This window comes from Ammodytes marinus (assembly GCF_949987685.1).
Source record: "Ammodytes marinus genome assembly, chromosome: 23".
Lineage (NCBI taxonomy): Eukaryota > Metazoa > Chordata > Actinopteri > Uranoscopiformes > Ammodytidae > Ammodytes > Ammodytes marinus.
Genome location: NC_137227.1, coordinates 22,793,205 through 22,809,502, shown reverse-complemented (window position 1 = coordinate 22,809,502; position 16,298 = coordinate 22,793,205). Strand labels below are relative to the sequence as shown.

The 16,298-nt window shown below is 43.0% G+C and overlaps 1 protein-coding gene across 1 annotated transcript; it reads right to left on the bottom strand.

Annotated features, from left to right (window-relative positions):
* Positions 1 to 5,429: 5,429 nt before the first annotated feature.
* Positions 5,430 to 10,397, bottom strand: LOC307269592 (tripartite motif-containing protein 16-like). The gene is made up of 3 exons (XM_080052586.1): positions 10,238 to 10,397; positions 8,408 to 9,162; positions 5,430 to 8,080 (listed from the first exon to the last, which is right to left on the bottom strand). Exons 1-3 carry the CDS (start codon positions 10,384 to 10,386, stop codon positions 7,329 to 7,331), a joined length of 1,656 nt encoding a protein of 551 aa, XP_079908712.1. The 5' UTR covers positions 10,387 to 10,397; the 3' UTR covers positions 5,430 to 7,328.
* Positions 10,398 to 16,298: the final 5,901 nt, after the last annotated feature.

The following is a 16,298-nucleotide window of genomic DNA, read 5'->3' as shown; positions in this document are numbered from 1 at the left end:
CTTACCGGTTCGTTGACCCCCAGGACGTCTCCACTCCTCCTCTGTTCTGTTGACCCCCAGGACGTCTCCACTCCTCCTCTGCTCGTGACCCCCAGGACGTCTCCACTCCTCCTCTGCTCGTGAAGAAACTCCTCCGTTTGTCAGAGAAGTTTTCCAGCTGAGCCATAAACCTGGACTGCAACGTCTGAGGTGATGCAGGAACATTCACCTGAAAGGATTAAACCACAGACAGACATGTTTTACCTGTTGGTGATAATTATGTTTGGTTCCTAATTTTTATTCCTATTGGTTCTGTTTTATTACGTATGTTTGCTGCTACTGGATGTTAGAATGTACTTCAGGATCAATAAAGTATCTATCTAATTATATATTATAAATAATATTATAAACCACGTTGATAGGAATACAGAAAATAGTATATTGAGGATTTTTATTGCATAACCAGATATATATTTTTCAACTACTTCTTGTCATCTTTTCTGTGCACAGAGGATATATCAGTGAAACTGTTGTTGGTATATTAAGAAGGGGAGGTTATTTCTTGCTGCAATTATTTGAAGTAACCTTCATTTTATGAATATATAGTGGATGCAAAAAAATGTTTAAATAACAATGATTAATTTAATTAAAGATGTTAGTAACATTAAGTTAGGGATAATTAATATCCCTCAATGAATACATGTTAAATCATTATGATCTGATGTTAGTGGCAGCCCTTACAGCAACACTGAAGCTACAAATATAACTTATGGCGCTTTTCCACCGCATGGTATCAGCTCGACTCGACTCGACTCAACTCGCATTTTTGGCGTTTCCACCGCAATTTCATGGTACCTGGTACCTGCTAGCGGCTGCTTTTTTAGTATCACCTCGCTCTAGGGACCAAGCGAGCTGAGTCGAGCTAAAAGGTGACGTCGGCAGACGGCCGGCCGCTGATTGGCCAGAGACTACCGTCTGCCGGCTTCATTCTGTTGATTATTCTCCCCTTGATTCTCAACAACTCTCCGGGACTTTTATGTGTATTTTGTCTCGCCGCGTGCAGCCTTCTTTGGCTCTCTTTCATTTGATTTGCATCACAGACCCGATTTTTTTCTCTCCATATATTCGCTAAGCTCACCCATTTGTGTTGGCTGTTGGGGAAGTTACTTTGAACATCCGAGAGGAGACATAGCAGCTAGGCTAAATAGCCTATAGCAGCAAGCTGGGACAGACATGATAGCGAGCGATTACATTACAAGCCTCGGACTGCACTGATTAACTCAATAAAATATTCAGGCTGAGACACGGCTTGCATTTGAAAACACGTATCCTGAAACAAGCACTTAACAGTCAACTTTATCATGCCCGTGTTTACGTGCATAGGGATGTACGTGACGCATCCCTACAGCTGTGTGGCAGTCACACATCAGGACACACACCCTCCCTTTTAACGGCCCGGGCCGTAGCAATATTCTTCTACTTCTTTTAGCAAACAGATACAAGGGGAGTATTTTCTTAAACATTTCTCATCCGTGTTTTTGGCGGTTGGTTCAGTTAATAGTGCAACAACTGCTCGTAATTTCTGCTTTGCTACTTGACTCCGGAGTAGGCTTTCAGCCCCTTACGACAACCCCGCCCACGTCCAGGAGGTACTATTTTCGGTGGAAAACGACCCGTGCTGCTACCAAACCAAGTTAAACTGAGTCGAGTTGAGTCGAGTCACATTTTCGGTGGAAAAGCGCCATTAGATCAAACTACCAAAGCAGCTCAAATTCATGTTACTTACCTTTTCTATTTTAATAAATTATCAAACAAGAACAATGCAGGCGTTAACCTTGCTGCATTATAAGCACTGATCTACACTGTACATTTACTGCCACATACACCATACACACACCTCACACACCATACACACACCTCACACACCATACACACACACAACTCACACACTCCTTACACACACCTCACACACCATACACACACACACACACAACTCACACACTCCTTACACACACCTGACACACACTTTACACACGGCAGCATTCCTTAAAGACGCTACACTACTCCCAAAAGAGAACGCAGGAGTTGTCTTCTTCATAGTTGAAACTGTCATACATGTGGGCTTCATAGCTGTACTAAACATAAACATAGACTGGAGGTAAGAAACATCCTGCCAGCATTGACTAAGATGTTAAATCCACTACACACAGAGCTGGACTCCAGAGTAAGGCAAGGCAGGGCGAGTGTATTTATTTAGCACAATTCAGACACAAGGCCACTCAAAGTGCTTAAGAGTAATATTGTTATGTTCCTTTTAAGTTAATTTTTTTTCATCTCTTTATTTATTTTTGTAGGGTCGTTTGTCTAAGCTACTTTGTTCAACTGTGAAAACACATCAAAAGCAGATGAACATCTTGATTTATTCACACACACACACACACACACACACACACACACACACACACACAATATAATACTTATCTAAGGGAACACACACGCCCCCTCTCTGCCTATAAGCCCCTCTAGGCTCGGTACAGTTATAGCAGTAATGGAAATGCTCATTGGCGCGGCACGGTTAGACTTGGCGCGGCTAATGAAAAGAGCCGCAGCTGTCCCCGTCACCCGGCCGAAACACACGGCCGTGAGCGAACTCTCTCTCCCCTAAAGGACCACCGCAGCGAGGGGCTTTAACTATAGTGTTAACCCCGCAGTCTCCTCCACTCAGCCAAACACACACAGGCTACTATGTCTCCAGTCACACAATCACAGAGTCCCACACATCTCAAACTACAGCGGGATTTAGCGTTGTCAACACTGCTCTCTCTTGCTAACAACAACCTAATTAGCCGCTACTAGCTAGTTAGCCTGCGGACTCGGACAACGCTGTGAAACGGTCAAACTCGTTTCCCTGAACTTATCACAGCTGCTGCCCACATTTCAGTAGATATATCAGAGTGTACCTAACAGTTTCTGACAGTAACATACGCGTACATTATAACTACAAAAAAACAGAAACTTACTGAGTGGACAACACCAACAGTCCGTCTGATTTCAAAGAAGAGTTTGATTCGGCGCGAAGACTGACGGCAGTATTGCACATGCGCAGAAGGTTCTAGCCAGTGAGATAATGGCTGTGTCTTGATTCAGGGGTTGCGGTCTTGGAACCGGCCTCGTAGGCTGCATTTGAAGACCGATTGCGTCATAGCGGCGCGCAAAGGCTGTCCCATTTGCAAGGCTCCTCATATGCGGTCGTGAAATGCAGCCTTCGTTTCACGGTTTTGAAGCAGTTTTGAAGGCTGCATCAGATGTATCCTTCGTGGCCCAACATATCCCAAGATTCATTGCGTTTTTTTCAGAGATGGCATAAAATAAAATAAAAAATAACAAAACAGCAACGTGTTGCTCCATCTTCTTAACTTTTATCTTCCTTTCTTTTTTTCTTGTACTTTTTTTTCTTTTCGTCTGGTAGACAACTTATTTTTCTTTTTTCCTCCGCTGACAGGACTGTCTCCGTTGGCAGCAATCAGGGTTGCTAGGCAGCACAGGAGCGGCGAGTCGTCACGCAAGGTAACGGCTTGTTACGTAAACCGGAAATGCTCGTAAACGGAGACCTGCGGAGACCGTCTCGTTTAACAAGGCTCGTTGGCCTTAAAACCGGCCTTAAAATCGGCCTTCATAGGCTATAGCCTTCATAGACCGCGAGACTGCGTCCTACCAAGTGCGTGGTCTCTGAATCAAGACACAGCCATAGTCCATTCATTCGTACGTGAACCTGTGTGCCTGTGAAACTGGCTTTCCCCCATAATATTCTGCCTGGATAGACACTTTACACAATCTCATTCAGATAATTAGGCTAAACAAGCTAGCTAGCTATTTACATTACTACACTGTCTGTCTGTGTTGTCAGAAGCCGAGGTTAAGATGGTACGGTCCACTTTAGGGGTGTGTGAGATCGGTGGGAAAGAGTAGTTAAAGGTCAGAAGGATATATTCATGTTTCCTCAATAGACATCTAACGTTTCCAATACAGAACTGTTTCCACCCCCTGAACTGTTATTTTAACTCCTCTGAATAGTGAGGGGGGCAGCATGAGGCTATAATAGACCAATTAAATAAATACAAAATCAAAGGGCTGGACATCAAGCTATGCAAAATAAAAATGTAATAACAACAAACAATAAAAAAATAGAAAACTGACTTATTAAGCTTAAAGAGCAAGACGTAAGAGCGTAAGTGATTGTCAACATAGTGACCTAGACTAGTAAGACAAGTTAGTAACTCACTTCTTTTTTACCCATAATAAAATTAGTATTCAAGCTTGAGACTTTAGAGGAGCGTTAAATGCAATAAATAACTTTATTAACTGACCCAGGTCCCTCTGTGAACAGGAACTAGAGTGGTGGTGTGAACAAACACAACTTTCAAAACTGTGAACTCGGACGGTCAGAGGAGAACCTGAATGCAGCATATCACCAGCTGTCTTGATACGTGGATTGTCTGTCGTCATTTATGTTTCTTTGCTTCAGAGTTTAACTCTTGTTACCGTTGTGTTAGTCAGAGCCGGCACAAGCCTTCATGGGGCCCTAAGCAGAATTTGATTAGGAGGGGCCCCTCTCCCATGTTAGGGCTGACCAAATCATTACCTATTGTTAAATGTCATTCACACACCCAGTGTTTTCTGCTATTGCCTCCAATGTCCAGCTGGGTGAAAATAGTAGTAGGGAGATTTTTTTTTTTTTACTTTTTTAAGTGAAATCTAAAGTTAATCTGAAGAATTTTGTATGAAAAAACAATTTGGAGACACTATGTCAGATGAATTAGAAGCTATTGAAGAAGGACATGGATTTTCCAAAAAAAAAAAAACAATAATAATTAAAAGGGCCATATTACATTATATTTTAGGCGCCCTTAGCTCAGTTGGTAGGGCGTCCCCCCCATGGGCCTCGGCCAGCAGCGGACACCCTTAGCTCAGTTGGTAGGGCGTCCCCCCCATGGGCCTCGGCCAGCAGCGGACACCCTTAGCTCAGTTGGTAGGGCGTCCCCCCCACATGGGCCTCGGCCAGCAGCGGACCCGGACAACTCTTTTCAGATGTTTACTATTGTGGAAGAAGTTTTCTGTTGTTGAAGAAAACACTCAAGTCAAATATATGAAAACAAATCTTTACTTGGTTTCAAAAGACAGAACAGGTGATAATGGTTCAGCATTCAGACCAGAGCACCATACTCAGAGCTCTGTCTCTGTGTGTGTGTGTGTGTGTGTGTGTGTGTGTGTGTGTGTGTGTGTGTGTGTGTGTGTGTGTGTGTGTGTGTGTGTGTGTGTGTGTGTGTGTGTGTGTGTGTGTGTGTGTGTGTGTGTGTGTGTGTGTGTGTGTGTGTGTGTGTGTGTGTGTGGAGCACCATACTCAGAACAATGCCATGGGCGTGGCTGAGCAGTTTACACACAATGGCCCTCATTTATCAATCTTGCGTAGACCAGAAAAATGGGTGTACGTACATCTCCACGCAAATCTCGGCATTTATCAATATGGACGTGAGCGTAGGGTACGCTCAAATCCCACGCCAGCTCTCAGCTCGTGTACGCAAATTTGAAAACAGCTTAGACTCGCAGTGCAGGCTGTGCCGGGTAGCCGATGACTTTGTTGGACAATTATTAGAAGATAATACAAATGCAGTGCAAATAAGACCGAAATAAAGATATTAATCACTTAAAAATGAGCAGCTTATGGTGTGCAACTGAGTAGGAGAGCTGATTCAATAGTGCGCACACGTAAGGGCAGTTGTCTCCGTTTTGGAGCAGCTGGGGGGACACTGAGGCACGGGGGCTGCATTCATTCAAAATGTTAGCCTAAGTATTAAATATGTAGTAGGCCTACACTGCTCTTTATGATACAAAAAAATACACGGCACAACAATCAGCTTAACATTTTATTTATTTGACGCACTTTGTAGATGTTAGTTCCTCTTTTAATGTGTCATTGATGCTAAAGCGAGCGATTTATTTCCACCTTAACCGGCACGTTTTTCCGATCTGCTGGTGGAGCAGCTCAGCAGGACAGTGGGCGCTCTCACAGCTGATCGCTGCCGGGCTGACCACTCGTGCCAAGCGCATGCTGTCATACAGTAAAACGCTAAATGTGTTATTTTTAGTTTTTAAAACCCTTTTGAGTAGTGCTATCTAAAAGGGCCAATACATTCTAATCATTCAAATCTCTGCAGACCTGTATTTATTTTATGGGGACCATTATCGGACAGTTGGTGCGTCTTTTTCTCCTCCACCACTTATATTATGCCCGCAGCCCCGCACCCCCAGTTGGTTGCATTTCAGAACAGCAACACGCTTTTTTTAGTGGCGATTTTGAGTCAACACCAACGCTGTTGACCGCAGCAGTTATTTCCTTCCTAACTGCTGCCTTCTGTCGTTATTTGATGCTGCTTGTAGGCTAATGCTCCGAAATGAAACTCTTTTTTTCTACTTTCGCTGTTATTCTGTCAATTTCTACTTCAGGGAAGTGCCGTATTGCGCATATCCATGTCGCAAAACCTTTGGGCGAGGCCTCTAAACTGAGAAAATATAGGGGCGTGGTACGATTGTTTTCAGCCGCTGCATTTATCAATAATTGCGTGGCGTACGCCGAGATTGGCGAGATACGACTGTTTGATAAATCCCACGCGATACCTGGCGTAGGGAGGTATTTGCGCCAGAATCTGCACCAGTTTCCACGCAAGTTTGATAAATGAGGGCCAGTGAGAAGCTTTATACAAAATGGTTGAAATGGTCCAACAGGTAGAATAACAATGGAGCTAATGCTAATTTGAGGAACTCACAAGGTGATGCAAATGATACGATGGGCTTTAGTTTGAATCCTACACACACACACACACACACACCCCCTAAGCACCCTTCACCTAGGCGTGTCAACCCCCATCAGAATGATACAATTACAATAGAAAGTTACATCACTGAGAGGGAATACTATGAATGTAGGGACAAGACCAAAACAAACTACTCAATATAAAATTGCTTCCACACGATTAGGCAGCTCACTCCCCAAATGACAGTTAGAAAGATTGTGTGGATTTGGATGTAAACCTGCTACAAGGAACTTTTTAATATTTCTGAAACAGTCTCATTTTTCCTCCGATGATCATAAATTACATGTAACAGCAAACCTGACCATCAGTGCAAAGAATGCTATTCATATAGTTTTTCTTAATGCCTTTGTCCGTGTATATGCTCACCCAGAAACAACAGCTGGCGTGGTAAAAACACTACCGCTTCTGTCCAAAGGAGGTGCAAGAATCAACACAACCTGAAAGTTCCTCAGAGCAGTACGGATGGATGCCTTGTTTCTATTTCAGTTTGATGAACTCGGCAGTGCCTCCAATACCCCAGCAGAGTTCCACCATGGCGTGCAGCGGCTCAGTGAATGTGGCCTGCGCTCTGTGGAGGAGGGTCATGGTCAGGGTTTCAGACACGTCATAGAAAGCCAGAACACCTGCGCTGTGGTCCAGGTAAACTCCTATTCTATTGGACTGAGGACCCGGGAAGGAGGTTATCACTTTGTTGTGAAAAAATTGATACCTGTTTTCGAAAAATTGTAACGACCAAGCTTTGTCTGTGAATGCAAATAGAGTTTCGCCGACGTTCTTGTATGCGACTGTTACTTGAATTGCTGACGCTAACCACTTCACCTCCCAGTAACAACGTCCAGTCAGGCCCTGCTCACTCATGACCAGTTGTAACTTAGTGAATCTGTCTGGGTGGTCAGGATAAGCCAGTGCCTTCCTCTTTCTTTCTGCTCTTCTGTTCCCTTCAGATAGATACAGTAACCTGTGTGCTGTGTTTGGATCCAGGGTGATGTCACGTGCGTATCTCAAGAAGTCCTCTCTCGTCCTGGGCTCCGGGTGTGTCAGTGAAACATCAACTTGACTCAACGTGGAGGAGATCTTAGTCAGAACATCCTGTAGTTTCTCTCTGGCTTCGGACACAGCCTCTGTCACGTTCTCGTTGCATCTCGGAGGACGCTCGATGTCGATGCTGGATGTAGATTCACTGAGCGCAGACAGTGAGTGGTAGTTCTGTAGAAACATGTTGTGATCGTCTGTGTGTGAGAGAGAGGGAAGGAAATTAGCAAAATATCTGACATTGCACTTTAAATTAATTTGAGTCAAAAAAAAATGACAGCTAGGCATCTGTAGGACTTTCTTACACACACACACACAACTCAAATCTATACTGATCTTCCATCATATTCTTTAAACTTTTATGACGGTGCATTTGGCATTCAATTTAATTTTAAGTTAAAAAAGTCTTACATTTAATCTGGAGAAACCTGATGGAGCAAACAAGGTATTTCCCAGTTATTATTATAATTATCCGAATGCTCTGAAACATATTTCACAGGGAGAAAAAGAGAATCATTTCTTACCGTGTTGTGCCAGCGTCTTCAGCTCAGCGTCTCTCCTCTTCAGCTCAGCGATCTCCTGCTCCAGCTTCTCCTGAAGATCTCTGACTCGACTCACATCAGTGTCCTGCTGGTCTCTGAGCTGCTGCTTCACATCAGAGCTTGTTCTCTGGATGAGACGGATCATCTGAGCGAAGGTCTTCTCACTGTGCTCCACTGCTTTATCAGCAGAGCCATCGATCGCCTTCACCTCCTGTTGGAGAACCTTCACATCTTTCTCTGCGTCTGTGATTCGCTGCCGGATGTTTAGTCGACTCCCCTCCAGCTCTCTCTGCCTCTCAGTGCGTTCTGCTGCAGCTGACACTGTGTCGTGGCCTTTGTGTTCGTCCATTGAACACAGATAACAGATAGACTGCTGATCAGTACGGCAGAACATCTTCATCACCTCATCATGACGAGGGCAGAGGTTCTCCTGGAGGTTCTTGGAGGGCTCCACCAGCTTGTGTTTCTTAAACACAGGTAATCCATAGTGAGGCTGGAGGTGTGTCTCACAGTAAGAGGCCACACACTGCAGACAGGACTTCAAGGTTTTCCGTTTTCTCCCAGTGCAGAAATCACAGGCCACATCTTCAGGTCCAGCGTAGCAGTGATCAGCAGGAGAAGCTTGGACTCCAGTCTTCTTCAATTGCTCCACTAGATCTGCTAACATGGTGTTTTTCACCAGCACAGGCCTTGAGTCGAAGCTCTGCCTGCACTGAGGACAGCTGTTAGTAGAGAGTCTGCAACATAGAGAACATGCTTTTTGTTAAATCTTGTTTTCAAGGTTTTAAATGTGCTTGAAATCTGAAGACATTCCTGGAAAATGCTGCTTTTTATAGACCAGGCTGACTTGGCACTTACAAGAGGTAACAAGGCAAGTTTATTTCTATGGCACATTTCAGACACAGAGCCAGTCAAGGTGCTTTAGATTAAAATACATCAAGTATAGAATACACATAAAAAAAACTTATTAAAAACATGAATAGAAATAAAACATTGAAATAAAATAAAAAATACATGTTAAAGGGGAAACAGGAAAGTCTTCAGCCTTGATTTAAAAGAGCTGAGACTTACACTAGACATTGATTGAGGGCTAAAGTTGAGTTGCTTGTCTATTTTGCATTTCCCTTTTTAAAGATAAAATCCTAATGACTTACATTCATTCAATCTTTATTTTAAACCATATGATACAATGTTATTGTCAAACCAACCTTGCGGTTCCAATCCCCATACTATCTACTATTTAGTATGCCAGAAAAAGATTTAGGATGTCCCAATACATGCACGTCAATTGCAGTATGCCAAAAATACCCAGATGCCCCTCTAACTCCTATAGCATTTTGCAGTATTCCTCTTTATTCTTGATATTTTTCGACATAACGAAAAATAAATCTTCCTTATCTGATTATTTTTTCTCTCCTGTCTGTGGCCCTAAAACTCTTCTGTAGGCTACTTTAGTATGTAGTGTATTAAAAAGACTAAAACTCTTCTGTACTGTAGTATATAGTAAAAAGAAACAGTATGTGATTTGGAACGCAGGCCAAGTCTGAAATCCACAGTGCTCCAGATGAGAGTAGTGCAAACAGGGCATGGACGGACAATCCTGCTTAACAAGGCACATGGCCGAGTGCGAGTTGGTCCTTTGAGATAAATACTAAAAACATACCGTCTAGTTTTAGAAGGCTACTTCTACTACTGGCTACTGTAAATATACATGTCATAAATACCCTTCAGTTTCACTGGTTACTAGTCCTTGAATATTTATTTTTAAAGTCTGTATGAACCGTAGATAGATAGTATATGAAAGGTACGTACCCGTTGTGCTCCTCTGCGTCCCAGTGTGTCTTGATACAGCCTCTGCAGTAGCTGTGTCCACAGGGGACAGTCACCGGATCCTTCAGCAGCTCCAGACAGATCGAACAAGAGAAAGTTTCTCTGTACAACTGAACTCCGAGCTGCGCCATTTCTCCTTCACTTCCTCAAACTGCAGCTAGTGTGAGCTCTGATCTGGCTCTGATCCGTGTGTGTGTGTGTGGGGAGGAATCTTCTTCTTCTTCTTTTTGGGTTTTTTTCTGGCGGACGGCAACCAGCTTCAGGTCGCATTACCGCCACCTACTATGTTGGAGTGTGAACCGGAGTTAACTACCCCTCTAACTAAATTCTCCCCATCAATCCTGTCACCCTCAAATATTTAAATAATTTCCCTCCCCCTCTTCAAATAAACTTTTTAAACTAAACTCCCCAATTCCCATTTCCCTTAGTTCCCCTTTTAATGTTTCCCGTACTTGTGTGTATTCCCTGCAATCCATAATGACGTGCCTGACTGACTCCTCTTGGTCTAAGCAGCTTCCACACCTACCTGTAGGGTGTTTATTAATTAGATGCAGTGTCTTGTTTAACCCAGTATGCCCTACCCTCAATCTTGTTAAAATTTTCTCCTCTTTAGCACTCCTTTTGTAATTTTCCTTATGTTCACCTTATCCTGAATTGAATAAAGATGCCTTCCTGTCACTTCTGTATCCCATTCACGTTGCCATTCTTTTATAACGTTTCTCTTAATTATATCCCTTATTTCTGATTTGCTAAATGAAATGTCCATTATGTTGCCCTGCTTCAATGACTGTTTTGCCAACGAATCCGCTATTTCATTCCCTTTAATCCCTCTGTGAGCTGGAATCCACAGAAATGCTATTATTACCCCCCTTCTTTTAACTCTAATCAATGTTTCATATATTTCATGCACAATATCTTGTCTGCTGTTGGAATGACATGTTTGCAACGATACCAACGCAGAACTTGAATCTGAACTAGCAATTCTTCAATTATCTCCCCATTACCATCTGTTCTTACTCCTCCCCATAACGTACTATGTGCATTAAAATCCCCACACACCATCACCCTATTGCCATCCATACCTGCTATTTGACTTAACCTACCCACCTCCAAAGCTTTACAAGGATTATAATAATTAATTATACCAACCTCCCCCTCACCTGTCCATATTTCTACAGCTACATATTCTTGCTCATTTCCCACCCCTACCTCTCTAAATGAAACCCCTTCTCTAATAAATGTGGCACACCCTCCCCCTACTCCATTCCTCCTATCACACCTAACCGATGCATATCCCACTATTCTGAAATCTAATTGCGGCCTTAACCACGTTTCCTGTACACAAATTACATCTGGTTTACTTGGTAACTCCTCCAGATACTTTTAAATTCTTGTCCATTAGCCAGCAAACTTCAAGCATTCCATTGCAGCAAGAAGACCATTTACTATTCCTATCCACACCCTGCTTGTTCCTGACTTGCTTGCCCGCTGAGATCATTCCTCACCTCCTCCCATGTTAACCCAGTAATATCTAGGTGCTGAACTGCTGCTTTGACAATGATTTGTATCCTCTCTGTCTTGGATTTTACCTCCATTGTAGCATTGACTACCCCTGCTATGAACGTAACTAGCTTTTTTAAGTCAACAACCACCCTCCCCTCCTTTCCTTGCTCTGTTTCATTTGCAGCCCTATCCTGATTACCTTCCCTGCTTCTCTCCTGGTGTTCTGTACTGCTTCTCTCAGCCATTCCTTCTCTCTGCCTCACCACCTTCACTGCTTCTGCGTATGTGATTTTATTTTTAACTCTAATTTGTTGTATCTCCATCTCTCTCTTCATAGCTTCACATCCACTAAATGCTACACTATGATTTCCCCCACAGCTACAACATTTTGGCTGCTCCTGATTACACTGGTCATATTCATGATCCCCCCCACACTTAGCACACCTCCTCCTCCCTTTACATGCTGTGGCTATGTGGCCAAATTTTTGACATTTGTAGCACCTCATTGGCTTTGGGACGTACTCTCTAATATTGTAGCTCACATAACCTAAAGTTACATTCTTTGGTAGAGTTTCTTCTTCAAAATCTAGCACGACACCCTCACTGTCTTTCCTCTCCCCGTCTCGAGTAATCAGGATTCGACGGGCCGCTTTCAAAGTTCCTCCTCTAAGATTTGACTTGATTTCTTCCATAGAGACTCCCACTGGCACCCCCCAAATCACTCCTTTACTCCACTTACTCCCTCCTTCAACACGGCTTGAATCCACTACTTTAACCTTACCTATCTCTTTCACCCTACCAGCTCGTAGTAATTGTTCCTCAGTTTTACATATTATCATTAAATTTCCATCCCTTAAAACTTTTGCAATATATGTCTCCAATCTGGTTTTTTAATATGGTTGTGAGTTTTACTGGACTCATTGAGGCAACTCCTCCTTCCTCTCTAAACCTCAATATAACTTTAAACTCCACTGGCCTAGGCCTTTCTCTTTGGGGTCTCTCCTCCATTTCTCTCTCCTGGCCTCCAGTACTCTTTACTTTTTTTGAGCTAGTCCCAGCAGAATTTTCTCCTCTTTTAACCTTCTTAATTACGTTAACTTGGACTGTCTCCATGCTATCGCTATCAGACTCTCCTATATCCGTATCTCCCCACTCCGGTCCATTCACAACATAGTTATGCCTATCCGCCACCACTTTCTTCAATTCACTGGTTTTCTTCATCCTTTTAAGTCCTTCACGTATCCACCTACGCCTTTCAAACATCCCTTTATACCAGGATGATCCTACCCACGACCTCTTTCCTTTTGCGGGGTTCGTCTGGTGAAGTCGCCGTTTCAGCAGCCATGTCTCGTGGGGAGGAATCGGTTGGTCCCACCCATTTTCAAACCGTCGCTCTAAAGGGGGCGGGGCAGTGGTGTAGTCTAGTTTGTTGTAGTGGGTATACTGTGATGATTCCCTCCAAGCCTCTTCTTGAATATGCAGCATAGCATTTATACATTTAACATGTGGCTTACACCGTGGTTAGTTTACAATGTTTAGGTGCAGCAAAGGCAAACACATGTTACACCTTAGCCTGCCTTTAGAAACACAGAGTTTAGGATTTCTATTCCCAAATTAAATTGTGGGGTATGGGGGTCTCCCGCAGATTTTTTTTAAAATGTTAAAATACATTGACTCCCGCCTTCTGGTGACTCTACAATAGAAAAACACAAAAGTCAGTAAGTCTGTTCTAGATCCCGACCCTCCTAGGGGGTTCGGGGGTATGCCCCCCCGGGAGACTTTCTTTACCTTTTTTTAAAAGTGAAATGCATGAATCTGGTGCACTTTGAGAGGAAAATTAAGAGGCCTAATCTGAGGAATTGTGTGAACAAATAATTTGGAGACACTGGGTCGGATGAATTAGAAGCTATTGAAGAAGGACACATGGATTTTCCATAAAAATATTACGTTAAAATAAAATATTATTCAGGGTCCTCTGGGATGGGCTTGGTGCTCTTTTTCTTTTACGGGACATATTTCTCTGTAATATAATGAATTCATTTAAATGCAGTGAGAGGAACGAAGCAGAAGAACTCTGTTGTCCAGCTATCTTTATTTCCACAGACGAGGCTGAAATAGGCTATAGACTATACACAGTGCATGGGCAACTGAGGGCAGCCCCATTTCCATTTTTTTTTTAAATAAACTCAATACACACTGTGCATGGGTGTGAACGTGACGTGATCAGTTAACCTCGGATTACAGATGAACTGATTCAATTATTAGGCTATTAACTATCTACCAAAACATTGTATTCCATTTTTTTTGTATGATAAACTACATTTGCATAATATGATTTTAATGTCAAACACAAAAACTTAAAAAAACAAAAATAATTGGGGGCCCCCCTGGCGGTCGGGGGCCCTAAGGCTTAAGCCTCAGGCCGGCTCTGGACGCTAGAGGAAATGACTCGGTTCAGACTGGACGTCACAAAACAAACACAGCAGCTTTTATTTTGAAATAAAACAATAACATCGATGAGTGCTTCCTGATAATAGTTTCACACTTTGATCCTGCAGTGTGATGTCACACATTAGGCCACGCCCCCAGGTGTAAAGTCCATATATGGGCGCAGGGCTCTGAACATGTGTCTCCACTCTGGATATCTTAGAAAACATTTCACACGTCAATAACACACATTTAGAAACTGATCACATCGGCTCTCATGCTGAAAAATACACCAATCACTCATCAACAGTTAAAACATCAATCAATACTATTGATCACATGGGACTCGCCATGTTCATTTCAACATTCACAATCATATCAAACTTCACAATATAAATTGGCGTCATCAACCCTTTGACCTTTCTTCTAACGGTGGCGTACGCGCTACATACTAGCCTAGCATGGCCTATCAGTGCACTACATACTAGCCTAGCTTTATTAAACAGTGCACTAGAATCAGCTATCGAGCAGCTGATGGTTCAGATTGTCGAGGAAAGACTTCTATCCCTGATATGTCGAGTCTGTTCCCAGCCGTGGACGGAGATTATTAGATAGAAATAAAAAGAAGAGAAAGTACGAAGCGCTTTGAGTGCCTAGAAAAGCGTAATACAAATCCAATCCATCATTACTAGAGCCACTGGGAAGAAAACAAGAGACTTCTCATTAAGAAAATATAACAATTATGTTAGAGTAAAAAGGTGCAACACTTTAAATATAAAGCGGCGATTTTACTGGTTTGCCAATTAAGAGAAAGAGATTATATCTGTTATCTTGGAAAATGTCTGTTTGAAATGCCTCTAAAATAAAGCTGAAATATTACAATATTTCCTTATAAAAAATCCTCCCCTTATGTCTCTGGCAGTAGAGGTCTGCATAAGTGTGGCATGCGGCTACACTGTTTTATGGCACATGTTTTTTCATATTGTCGCGCGCTGCCTAGTAAACTGCGGGTGTATGGATGGTGCCTAGTAAACTGCGGGTGTACGGATGGTGCCGATTTGTGATTGAAATGTAATATGGCCGATTGTAGTGATGATTGGCAAGTGAGAGTAGAGAGTAGAGTGAAGATATAATATATAATATATAGCATCGCGCCATGAAGCCAAAATGAACCCCAACTAATACTAAAGTGGTCTGTCTGGTCTTAAAGTAGATATTAATGAATATATACAAATAAATATATATCGTTACTACACATAATGTGACAGTTCAGTAGCCTACGTCGTCCTTAACAATAAATTATGCTTTAACAGACTTCTAACTGGAATGTTCATGTCTCTGTGTCGGTTCAGAGAACCTGATTGGTCCATTCGGTCAGACTCCGCCCACAGCTGGTCAGCTCTGCCCTCCTATTGGTCAGAACTCCTGATTGTCTCATTGGAGGTTTTATTGCTCTCACAGTGGTTTCAATAAAGCTTCAGTTTAAAACGTTAACAGCTGCTTCTCAATAAAGATTCAATTCAAAAAGTCATTTCAGAGCAGCCTAGCTAACAGGCTAACAGGCTAACAGGCTAACTGTAGCACAGCCTGGAAGACATCATCATTCTCACATTAGTGCAGTAAACACAGAGAGTTGTGGATCTATCTAACAGCGTGTAGTGCAAAGGGGGTCAGGGGGTTAGGGAGTCAGGGGGTTAGAGGGTTAGGGGGTTAGGGGGTTAGGGGTCAGGGGGTTAGGGAGTTAGGGGGTCAGGGGGTTAGGGGGTCAGGGGGTTAGGGGTTCAGGTTCAGTGTTGGCTTGTTCTCAGCCCAGTGAGGTCCTTGGTTCGCAGCAGGAAACCGACTGTCTCCTCCAGGTGTGAATGAGTCTTTACCCCAAATGTCTGATATCATGGAGATACCTGATGGAGATATAAGAGCCTTCACCAGGTAGAGAAAGAGTCTTTTACCCAAGAGAAGGAGTTCAACTACCTCAGGGTCTGTTGGTGAGTGAAGGGACAATGGAGCGATTGTCTGGAGAATCCCGTTAACACCTCAGCTGGTCATGAAGGGAACTCATGACCTAAAGATCTACCGGTAACACTGGCTTTACTGTAGTGATGAAAAGAGAGCT